The sequence below is a fragment of the Leucoraja erinacea genome, chromosome 26 (genome assembly GCF_028641065.1).
Source record: "Leucoraja erinacea ecotype New England chromosome 26, Leri_hhj_1, whole genome shotgun sequence".
In the NCBI taxonomy this organism is placed as follows: Eukaryota; Metazoa; Chordata; class Chondrichthyes; order Rajiformes; family Rajidae; genus Leucoraja; species Leucoraja erinaceus.
Window position 1 is genome coordinate 13,320,506 of NC_073402.1, and position 12,945 is coordinate 13,333,450.

The following is a 12,945-nucleotide window of genomic DNA, read 5'->3' on the forward strand; positions in this document are numbered from 1 at the left end:
TAAATAACTGCTGAGTTCATATAGTTAGACAAAAATGCTGGAGAAACTCAGCAGGTGAGACAGAATCTATGGAGCGAAGGAAATAGGCAACTTTTCGGGTCGAAACCCTTCTTCTGATTCTGAAGAAGGATTTCGACCCAAAACGTTACCTATTTCCTTCGCTCCATAGATGCTGCCTCGCCCACTGAGTTTCTCCAGCATTTTTGTCTGCCTTTGATTTTCCAGCATCTGTAGCTCCTTCTTAAACATAAATATTCATATAGTTTATTGTTTAGTTTATTGTCATGTGTACCGAGGTACAGTGGAACCCTCCCCCCCCCCCCCCCCCCCCCCCCCCCCCCCCCCCCCCCCCCCCCGCAAAAGCCGTTGGGGGAAACAGACCCAACGGGTCTGCACTTGGTCTAGTCCACATGATAAACAGAATAATGTTTAATAGTAAGATTAAACGAGAACTTACCAGTTCGAAGTTCGATCGTTATTTTATGAGGAGTATGTTGAGGGAATACATGAAGAACCCCGCCAGGACGCATGCGTGTCATTCTTCAAAGCAACGGTGTGAAATCACAGATAACTGTAATGACTTAAACATAGTAAGATTAGAGAAGAAATACCAGTTTAGTATATGATCATGGGTGGGAGCGGAGGGCACGTATTCCCTCAACGTACTCCTCATAAAATAACGATCAAACTTCGACTGGTAAGTTCTCGTTTAATCTTACTATTTTACTTAGGAGTCACGTGAGTGACTACGTGAAGATTTCAAAGCTCTGTGATTTCATGCCGTGGAAACGAGTCCATGCATCACACCTGACTGTAGGAGGAATTGTGTCAACATATTTTAGACATGAATCCAACATTGAAATCCATGAATTGATTAACACAAATTATAGCCCCTATTTATGGGGTAATTAAACTACAGAACTTAAATTGTGTCTGCCAATGTTCCAGGTTTAATGTCTGGTTTATGATAAAATAGTTGGAATGTTTTTCCCCTGACCATCCTGCTGCCTTGAGGATTTGGTCCATTGGTACATCCAACTGCATAGCTGCCGATGTAGCTGCAGCCCTGGTGGAATGAGATTTTAAAATATTAGTATCCATCCCAGCCTGTATTAGAACCTGTTTCAGCCATCTTGAGATGGTCTGGACCGTCACTCTTTTGTGTGGTTGCTTATGGCTGACTAAAAGTGCCATCTCATTGCCTCTGATGATTTTCGTGTTCTCCATGTATAACGACAAATGTCTTACTATACAGAGACGATCATCTGTTGGGTAAGACCTAAATTCTATATTGAGGCCTGCTGATCCCTGTCTGTTCTGCTTTACTAATTCATAAATATGAAACGTAATATTTTCAGATGAAGAAGTCATGTGTCCAGTCTTAATTTATGTAATGACTGTACCCTTTGTGCCGTGACCAATGCCATTAGCATGACTGTTTTTAATGTCAGTCTATGTAGGGACAGAGCTGTTGCTGGAGACCAATTCCTGAGCATCTTCAGGACAATACTCGCATCCCATATTTGGGAGTACCTGGTTCTTGGGGGATTGGTATAAAAAATTCCTCTCATAAGTTTTGTTACCAGTGGGTGAGTTCCAACAGAGTGACGCTCTGTTCCTTGCCATAGGTAAGTTGATAGGGCACTTCTGGCGCAGTTGATGGCACTATACCTGAGCCCCTCATCATAATGGAGGCCTGCCAGATACTCCAGAACAGACGGGATGTTCATATCTCTGTAGGTGATGCTGTTTTTGTGACAATACATCTCCCACTTCCTGATATAGACCAGACACTGTTTTTTGGTGGACTGTCTGTGGCCCGCCAAAATCATGTTCACTGTTCGGTCCGCCAGTCCCAGCTGTAGTAGTGGTATTTTTAAACTCTACAAATTAATAAATTCAAATAGTTATGGCATGGGTGGCTATCCCTTGTTACGGGATGAACCAATAAGTCTGGTCTATTCGGGATGGTGATACATGGTTCTAATACCATGTTGAGTATTTCAAGGAACCATGGTTGAGTAGGCCAGTCGGGTACTACCAAAATACCAGACGCAAAGTCTTGCTGTGTTTTCCTTAATACCCGACTGATGAGGCAGAAAGGAGGGAATGCATAAATAAACAATTCCCCCCAATGCAGCGAAAATGAATTTGACGCCGCTGTGCCAGGGCCTGGATCCCATGAAACATAACTTGATAACTGGTGATTAAGCCTGGATGCGAATAGATCGATATCTGGTGTTCCATATCGTGCTGTAATATCAGCAAATACTTTTTATTCAACATCCATTCGGTGTTTTCATTAAATTTGCGTGACCTGGTGTCTGCCACTAAATTTAGTTTACCTGGTAGGTAAGTAGCTGATATCCAAATATCTCTCTGGATACACCATTGCCAAATTGTATTAGCCAGATTGTCACATGATGTCGATTTGTTTCCACCCATGTGGTTGATATATGCTACCACGGTGGTATTGTCAATCTGTAGTCTAACATGCTGGTGATATGACCCAGTACAATATGACTTTAGGCCATAGAATGCACCCAACATTTCCAGGTAGTTTATGCCCAGTGTTAGTAATAATGATGCCTCCTGAGCAGTCCATCTACCTCCACAGCTGGAGATGGAATTGGTGGCACCCCAACCAAGTGCACTGGCATCAGTTTGTAGCACCATAGAAGGGTTGCTGATAATGATTGGATTGAAACAAAGCCAAATGTTATCTATCCACCATTTTAGTTCCATTATAGCTTTGATTGGTAGCTTCATTGGTCTGTCAAAATGACCAGCATTGATTTTGAGTGCTTGTATTTTTGCTCTCTGTAAATTTTGGTAATGTAAAGGTCCAAATTGTGTGGCTGGAAAAGCAGCCACCATTTTGCCAATTACTTTTGCTACCAATCTGATGGACGGTTACTGATGTCAATGAGGTTATTGCAAGCCTCTATTAAGTCTATAGCCTTTCCCTTTGGCAAAGTCACCGACATGTGAACTGAGTCAATGGTGAACCCCAAATAGTCCATAGTAGTGGAAGGCGTTAATTTAGATTTAACTGGATGGATAATAAACCCAGGTTTTTCAAATAACTGTTTTGTGGCTGTTACAGTTTATTTGGCCAATTCCAAAGTTTTGCCCAAAATAAGTATGTCATCTAGATATGCCATGACCATGTGTTTTCGTTTCCGTAGAAACGTTAGGGCTGGTTTCAAAATTTTAGTGAACAACCTGGGAGCTGATGTTAAACATTTGGCAGCGCTAGAGCTGTCCCATCCAGTTGAATTTTAAGTAAAATCTGTGGTCACCTCGTATAGGCACTGAATAGTAAGCATTTTTTAATCGATGCTACCCATGAAGTAACCTTTGGAAATCAATTGTTTAGCAGTAACAAAGGTTTCCATTTTAAAATGAATATATTGTACAAATGTATTCAATTTGGTCAGATCTATGATGATGCGACAACCACCATCTTTTTTGTTTTTGGTAAAGATATTGGACACGAATTCTAGCGGTTCGTGTTGGGATTTTTCAATTACCCCTTTTGCGTAAAGCCGCTCCAGTTCAGCCTGCGCTTCTGATTTTTCTTTACGGGAAAGTACGAACATTCGATTCGGTATATGTTGAACTGGAGGGCTGTACTTGTGTATAATTCTATTGTATATCCCTGGATACTGCTTAAAATATAAGTATCGGTAGTTAACATACTCCATGCATCCAGAAAGGAGAGTAATCTCCCCCCAACCTCCATGCTCCCTGCAATTTGTAGGGAACCAGACCCACCTACCTCCATAGTTACCAGTGGCAGGTTTACTTCTTTTTGTAAATCCTTCATTGATGTTGAGGCGTCAGTGTCTGGGTTTGTGGTTTGGTTGATGTTGGAGGTTTGCGTATCTTCCAAGAAGGCCGGTCTGGGCCATGGCCTAAGAAAGACTCATGTTTGGTGTACCGGACCTTCGAGCTTTCACCAGTCGGTCTTGTTCTACTGGTGGGTGCGTAAGGGTGCTGTCTATGGCCGTGTGTTGCAAAGCAGTGCCAGTGCATCCTGTTGGTCCTGCGACATGTCCTTCTCATCCACTGTGCGGGTGAAAGCTGTTATCCCCGCTGTTTAGGAGTTTCCATATACAATTATTTACTACAGGAACATTCAGGGATATACAGTTACCCGGTGTCAGGTGTCCTCCAGGTTTTGGCCAGTCTGGTCTGGCTGTATGAAGTTGGACACCATGTCCAGTAGATTTTCACGTTCCTGCACCCCCTGCACACTTGATTTCTGTTCTGCAAACCCCTCTTCAGGATCAGCCCAGAACTGACCCCCAGTACTCTCCCCTCTGATGAGGGAGAAGCACTGTGCAGCCCTACAAGAGGTGCTGCTGTGGGTTTTACATAGAGCCCACAGTGACTCGACTCCATCTCCCGGAGCCTGTCACGTTGGAGCAAATGCTCCACACACCGCTCCATCCGGCTCCAGCGCTCACGGTCGCTGGCCGCCCGCGGCTGCTCAAAGTCGGACTCATCTGAGTCCACGACTTTGATGGTTTTTTGTTTTGCCTTACCGCCCGGCCGCGGAGTGGATCTGGCCGGTGCGGAGGCGACATCGGGCACAGCTGATCCCATTATAGGTGATTCAAGTGCCGCTGGCCGCTGCTGGCCCACCAGCTTTGTCGCAGCCCTCGTTGGTTTCTTCGACTTTTCCATGCTCCCTACCTGTAATCAGCATGGGAAAACACAAAAAGACCGCAGTTCTTACCTGCAGGTCCTGGTTTAAATTGTCGCTACGGGGGAACGTCGTTCCACCCCGCTTCCTGCCGTTTTCGACTTGTCAAAGTCGACGGCCCCATTCTGAATAGTCTCCCGCTCGGCTGTGGTGTTCTGGCCGGCGCGGGACCAAACGTCGGCACAGCTGATCCCACTTACGGGGCTTGTGCCTTCAGCTGCTGCTGGCTCCCGCAACTTCACGGTCCTCCCCAGCCAGCTTCACTCGCAGCACTTGTGGACACTATTTTGTCCAGCTTCCCCCCCCCCATGTAAAAACAGCGCGGGGACAAAAGCTACCGCAGAGTAAATCACTTACCTGCAGGTCGCGGTTTCAAACTTACCGCTGCGGGGGAACGCTCCACCCCGCCTGTCGTTTCGCAAGCGTGAAAGCGATATGACATGCATGCGTCCTGGCGGGGTTCTTCACGTACTCACTCATGTGACTCCGAAGTAAAATTCAGGATAAAGTCCAGTTATGTCCAATCAAAGATAGTCTGAGGGTCTCCAATGAGCTGGATAGTAGTTGGTGAAAGGGCTGTCCAGTGTTCTCCTCCATCAATGTTCAGTTCCACCATTGTCTTTTAGCACCAGAAATAAAGGATGAATTTCCACCTTATAAAAATCATGGAAATTCTAACAACAAATAAGACGATTGCCAACTTACGGTATCTACCAAGATCCCATATTTCTTCATTTGTCATATCCAGTGGCATCATTTAATTTCAAATTGTCCATTTAAAGGTACATTTATTTTTCTTTGTTTGGGTTGTTTGAAAGCACACCATCCACTGGAAGGCAATACTTCTTCATTCCTCTATTCGAATGATACCTTGAAGTGAATGGCTGCCAGTGGAGTGAGATTGGCTGCTATTGTTATCTTACTGGTGCCGTTGAATTTCTCATGAACACTAAAGTGCTGGAGTAACTCAACGGGTCAGGCAGCATCTCTGCAGAAAACGGATGGATGATGTTGTTTTGGGTCAGCACTCTTCTTCAGCCTTAGAGCAGAGGGTAGACACAAAATGCTGGAGTTACTCAGCGGGACAGGCGGCATCTCTGGAGAGAAGGAATGGGTCATGTTTCGGGTCGAGACCCTTCTTCAGACTGATGCTGCCTCACCTGCTAAGTTACTCCAGCATTTTGTGTCTACCTTCGATTTAAACCATCATCTGCAGTTATTTTCTACATAGTAGAGGGGAGGGAACTGGATGTAAGAAAAGGGGGCTCATGAACACTGCTCTTTTTCAGCTATCAAATGCCAAACTCCCCCGAGAATCCTCAACGGAATTGTTATGGGAACAGACTTCAGCTGGGGAGCTAGCATCAGCTACACCTGCTCTGAAGGATACCAGCTTTCTCTACCTGCAGTGCTCACCTGTGATGGAAACGGGACATGGAGTGGGGAAGTTCCACAGTGCTTTCGTAAGTATATCCATGCATGGAACCTCACTGACCTGTAATAACAAGGAACTAAACATAATGATTATATGATGGAGCTGATAAAATAAATTTGTTTATTCCTAAAAATTGTTTCATTTTGGTGAATGTTGATGCTATTTTGACTGAGTGATCTTAGCACCAGGAAAGGTGCTAAGGTTGGATAGATTTAGAGCGATAGGATAGGTTTAGAGGGATATGGGCCAAATGCAGGTAGGTGGGACAAATATAGATGGGACATGTTGGATGGACGTGGGCAAGTTGGGCCGAAGGGCCTGCCTCCACACTGTGTGACACTATGGCTCTATGAATATTATTTTGCCACTTGGCACCTCTTTTAATCAGGCAAAGAAATAAAGAAGCTGAATTTTTACTGCATTTTCAAATGCCCCAGAGCAATTTACAACCAATGAATTGTAGTTAGTATTGTAATGTAGGAACTATGACAACAATTTCCTTGTGCCAAGTTGATCCAATTAATAATGTGCAACAGTAGGATAATGAAATATGTTGAATCAATGGTCTGATATGTAAAGCTGAAAGACAAACTGAATGAAGATCTGAATTAAATCCTCAGTATATTTTAGTGATGTTGGGTGATAAATTAATGTTGGCTAGCTTTGGGGTATTTAATGTTGATGTGAAAAACCAAAGAGCCCACAACTTAAAAGCTCACCCATAAGATAACACTTCCCAAAAAAAAAACAGAACAAAAACAGGGTAGCTCAGTTGCAGAGCTGGTAGAGCTGCTGCCTTACAGTGCCAGAAGCACAGGTTCAATCCTGACTTCAGGTGCTGTCTTTTAGAAACATAGAACATAGGTGTAGGGGTAGACCATTCGGTCCTTCGAGTCAACACCGTCTTTCAATATGATCATGGCTGATCATCCCAAAACCAGTACCCTGTTCCTGCTTTCTCCTCATATCCTTTGTGTAAACATGATCCAGTCAGTGTGTGATTTAAACACATCTTTAATGAGCACTTAGCAGCGTTGAGGACAACAGGTTATTAATGCATTCTGGCTGCAGATTTTCGTTGTCTCTGTACTGTACACTGACAATGACAATTAAATTGAATCTGAATCTGCTCGAACTTAAGTGCTGGGAACGGGTGTTAGTATAAGTGGTATAGAGGGGTGGAGTTAGTGATACTGGCGTGTGTGTGATTGGCTCACATGCATCATCAATCTACACTTTGATCCCTAAGAGCTCTACCTAACTCTCTCTTGAAAACATCCAGTGAATTAGTCTCCACTGCCTTCTGTGGCTGAGAATTCCACAGATTCACAACTTTGGGTGAAAAGGGCATTCCTCATCTCAGTCCTAAATGGCCTATCCCTTATTCTTAAGCTGTGGCCCCTGGTTCTGGACTCTCCCAACATGGGGAACAATTTTCCTGCATCTACCCTGTCCAATTCCTTGAAAATGTTATTTGTTTCTATAAGATACCCTCTCATCCTAAATTCCAATGAATACTAGACCAAGTGCAGACCCGTTGGGTCTGTTCCCCCAACGTGCAGTTGTGTGTGGAGGGGGGGAGGCAGGTGCCCTGCAGCTTCACACACACTAACTATCTCCCCCCCCCCCGCACTCACGCTAATTACCCCTCTTGATATTATATTAATATTATTAATTTGCTCCTTTTACCCCATAACCACCCTATCTACTGACACATAGCCCCCCAACTTGCAGTCACATCAAGAGGGGGGGGGGTAGAGAGTGAGGGCAGAGAGAGAAGGGGCAGAGACAGAGACACAGAGAGAGGGGCAAGAGGGATAGGGGGTGGGGAGGAGGAGAAGAGGGAGGGTGGGTGAGGGGGAAAGGTGGGGGGGGGGAGGAGAGGGGAGAGGAGAGAGAGAGAGGGTGAGAGGAGGGAGGGAGTGCTGAGAGGGGGGGAGGGGGGAGAGGTGGGGGGAGCAGGGAGGGTGGAGGGAAGAGGGTAGGGGGTGTGGAGGGGAGGGGGTTTAGGGGGAGAGAGGGAGGGTGGGGGGAGGGATGGAGGGGAGAGGGGAGAGGGTTGAGGGGGGGGAAGAGAGGGGGGTGGTAGGAGAGGAGAGAGAGGGGGTGTGCTGAGAGGGTGGTGAGTGAGGGGAGAGGGGGGGGGGGAGGGAGGGAGGGGGGGGGGGGGAGGGGGGGGGGGGGAGAGAGAGGGGGGGGGGGGGAGAGGGGGGGGGGAGGGGGGAGGGAGGGGGGAGGGGGGGGGAGGGGGAAGGGGGGGAGAGGGAGGGGGGGGGGGGAGGGGGAGGGGGAGAGAGGGGAGAGAGAGAGAAGAGAGGAGGAAAGAGGGGAGAGAGAGAAAGAGGGGAGGAGGGAGGGAGGGTGGGGGAGAGCGAGAATGGGGTGAGAGAAAGAGAGGAGGAGAGAGAGAGAGAGAGAGAGAGAGAGAAGGGGGAGAGAGAGAGAATGCCTTTTTACTTCAACCCAAACCCAAACAACCATTTGCAGGCAGTGCTTTTTTACCTCAAACTAACCATATTTTCATTTTCAAACCAAATTAAAGGTACTCGCAGTGCTGTGGACATTTGTTCAGTGTCATTCAGAGCTCTGATTGAGGCACAGCACTTGCAGAGACTGATTGAGGCATACCAGTTGCAGAGATTGATTGAGGCACACCACTTCCTGGTTTTATAGTCCCTCCCCCTCCCTCCAGCAGGGGCAGCAGGAGAAAATGGGGAATTTTGTAAAAACATTAATATATCTGTCATTTTTCATAGACGGGAAACATCCTCGGCACACATACGGCGGAGGGGGGCTCTGAGCGAGGTGGCCAAAAATGATGGCCATAGGTGGTGGCGTTCTCTCGGAAATCGTCAAAACCAGTCAAGAACAGAGTTTTAGTAATATATAAGATAAGCCCAGTCGATCCATTATTTCACCATCCCAGGAGTTAACCTGGTGAACCTACACTGCATTCCCTCTCTCTATATGGAGTTTTCACAAATTTCCTGTGACTATATGGGTTTTCTCAGGGTGCTCTGCCTACCTCCCCTATCCCAAGGACATGAGGGTTGATAGGTTAAATGGCCTCTGTGAAATTGCCTCTAATTTGTAGGGAATGGATGAGGAAGTGGGGTGATGTGGTGCTGGTGTGAACAGGTGATCGATGGTCAGCGCAGACTCTGAGGGTCGAAGGGCCTGTTTCCACGCTGGATCGTAAAACTCAGACTAGCACTGATGCATTAAAAATTAGATGTTCAACTCACCGAGTGGAATTTAAACCTACATCTTTCTGCTTCAAAGAGCTACATGCTGCCTGGCTTTGTCGCAATGAGGGCAGTGCATGGTCTGGACTCCGCCCACTCTATCCTACCTCGCTCCGCCAGTTGCTGGTCATACACCACACAAGCCCTCTGAGGCCACTCAGCTCCTTAGTGGCATTGGCATTGTCAATGGCATTACCTTCGTCCCACCCCAAAAACCTCGTCATGACCAAGCTGTGAATGGGATAAAGTGAGGACCTTTCCACAGCCCACTAAAAGACAAGTCGCTTTCATAAATTACAAACTGTTGAACAAAAATACATTGTTTAAATTTATAATTTGTGAATAACAAATTAAAATGCAGATTAATTAAAACATATAGACTATTAAACTAGATTAATTAAAAACATAAATAAAAATTAAGATGAGAAAATACAAACCATTTAGCTTAGCTTTGTAGTGAAGATTAGGGATGCTAATCAAATGAATGGGCCATTTTAGATGTTTTTGGCTAAGGCTAGAGTAAAGCCTAGGAACTATAGCCAAAATGCATTTGGTCTCTGGCTCAGAAACCCATGGAATGCTGTGACCTCAGTGTGAGGCCAAGCTTGATTCAATACATTTGATTTTATTGTTGTGGAAAAAGAGCTATTTTCTCTCTATAATTCAACACTGTTGGTGGTTAGGCGAATCTTATCCTTTCTGTCCAGCTGAACAAAAATTGGATGGATGGAGACATTCCAAAGAGACGTGGTTCCCTAAAATAGCACTGCATCCGATATTCTTCATTCGGAGGCCAAGCTGTATTTTGCAAGGAGATTGTTGCACAGAAATTGGCAGTGTAACAACAAAGACAATCGTAATGTACTTTGAGAAATTTTCTGCTGATGTAAGATACTGCAAAATGTACGTCTTTTGCTGTATTTATTTTTCGACAGTTTAAACCTTAAATCGACTTTGCGGAACAGAATTGGAATGAATTATGTAATTGCTCTCATTTTGTTAATAATGCCATAGATTCATAAAACACTGAAACAGGCCCTTCAGCCCAACTCATCGATGCTGACAAAGATGAACAAATAAGCTAGATCCCTTTATCCAGATTAGATCCTTATCCCTCTAAAAAAAAAGTCAAGGAGAGAACTAGTGAGCAGCCCTTTTGAGAGGAGAGAGGAGGCACTATTGAAAAATCTGCAGGAGAGTGGAAAGAAAGCTGTGTCTTGATTGAAAAGATGTTTTGCTTCAAGCGAATTTGAAACATAGGCTTTTTCATGGCTGAGGAAGAGGCACGGCAGCCAATAAAAGGAAGGAAAAGTTTACTGCAGCGGCCTATTGGGAACAACCATGTTGGGAGCGAGAATGTGCTGCGGCTAATGCTGTGTTGAAGGAAAGTGCAGCACCCAAGCTTTGGTTTAAGAGGCTGCAGCGAGAACTGGCTAAAGAGTAATAGCAGGTTAAGATATTGTCTTTTTTTGCTTTGGTTAAATCTTTCCTAGGCTTTTGGTGTCATAGAGATGGCAGGTAGTATAGTGAATTACAAAATCTCTTGAGTCCTGGCAACATTTTCGGAAATCGGAAATCTTCTCTGCACTTATTCCATCTTTTGTCTGGCAGGTTAATCAAAACTGAAAACACATTACTCAATGGTGCCCTCAACAATGTCCTAAACTCTCAAATAACATCCTCCTTTGCTCAGAACCCCTACTGATGAAGGCCAGCATTCCAAAAGCATTCTTCACTACCCTGTCTACCTGTGATGCCACTTCTAGGGAATAATGTAAATGTAGTCCTTAGTCCTTCTGTCCCATTACATTCCTCAGGGCCCGACTGTGAATGTGTTCCAGTGGTTTGATTTTATCCTACATCTCTCTACATGTTGCCAGGGTTTCAGCAACTAAGTTACAGAGAAAGGTTGAACAAGTTAGGGCTTTATTCTTTGGAGCGCAGAAGGTTAAGGGGGGACTTGATAGAGGGCTTTAAAATGATGAGAGGGATAGACAGAGTTGACGTGGATAAGCTTTTCCCACTGAGAGTAGGGAAGATTCAAACAAGGGGACATGACTTGAGAATTAAGGGACAGAAGTTTAGGGGTAACATGAGGGGGAACTTCTCTACTCAGAGAGTGGTGGCTGTGTGGAATGAGCTTCCAGTGAAGGTGGTGGAGGCAGGTTCGTTTTTATCATTTAAAAATAAATTGGATAGTTATATGGACGGGAAAGGAATGGAGGGTTATGGTCTGAGCGCAGGTATATGGGACTAGGGGAGAATACGTGTTCAGCACGGACTAGAAGGGTCGAGATGGCCTGTTTCCGTGCTGTAATTGTATATGGTTATATGGTTATATCTGGTCTGACTTCCTGTTTTTTAAGTATAAAACATCTAAATATTCACAGTGCCAGTTACATTTAGTGCGTGTTTTCATTTTGAAGTTAAAATCTTATATTTTAATTACAACTTTATTTTTTCACATTTGTGGATTTTGCTATGTTTCCTGTGTGTAGCAATAATTGAAAAATGAAGTACAAAAAATAAGATGAAATTGTACAATTTCTTGGAAGCCAAAGGTTTAGGTCCTCGTCTCAAGAGTAACCTTCACATTGTTGTTCACAAATTATGCATTCATATCACAGAAAAGAAACAGCTGCACACCAGATAAAATAGGACTATTTCCTGGTGGTGAATGCCAAAGTGACTCTGTGCTTTGATGTGCTCAGAAGTCATCCAGAATGGTTAATGATTAATTAAAGCAAGTCCTAAAAGAAAAGGATCTGTTCACACAAGCTCTAATTTTTTGTTTTATTTAGAGATATATTGCCAATGCTATCTGTTGCTTCATACTCACACCTGGACACATACATTAATTGCAAAACCTCTAAGCACAAGGTTTTTAGTGTCACAGTGGCACCTGCAGTTGGGTTGTTGCCTTACAACGCCAGAGATCCAGGTTCAACCCTGACCTCAGGTTCTGTTTGTACAGAGTTTGTATGGTCTCCCTGTGACTGTGTGGGTTTTTTCTGTGTGCTCTGGTTTCCTCCCACACTCCAAAGGCGTACAGGTTGGTAGGTTAATTGGCTTTGGTAAAAACATTGTACATTGTCCCTCATGTATAGGATACTGCAAGTGTGCTGGGTGATCGCTGGTTGGCGGGGAAGGGGTTATGTCCGCGCAGTATTGGTAAAGTCTAAACAGCCCAATCAAACCAAGCATTTCAATCGAACAACCTTTGATAGATAAAGTTTTGTTTACGCCTCTGGACAAAGAAAGATAACGATAACACCTTATCGAACAGTGCACTGTCAATACTGCCTTGCTATCTCAGTGGGATTGCTGCAGTCTGATTCTGAGTTCCTACTTCTAATATCATCACCTCTACTGCTGAGCCTAGTCTGAACATGCAACATTGCGAATTCCTGATGCATTCAAACTGTAGAGCAGGGGTTCCCATCCTGGGGTAAATTTACTCCCAGGGAGTAAATTTCGCCTACCCAGGGGGTAAATTTGTTGATTCTGGATTTGCACATATTTTTTTCTCATTGACTGACTGCGTTTGGTTCTGG

General features: G+C 44.7%; 1 protein-coding gene across 1 annotated transcript in view; it reads left to right on the forward strand.

The window, feature by feature from the left end:
- csmd2 (CUB and Sushi multiple domains 2) overlaps positions 1–12,945 on the forward strand; it is a 577,487-nt gene that overhangs the window by 504,083 nt on the left and 60,459 nt on the right. The window contains 1 exon segment of the mRNA XM_055656152.1: positions 6,001–6,174. Coding sequence (XP_055512127.1) covers positions 6,001–6,174 — 174 coding nt within the window.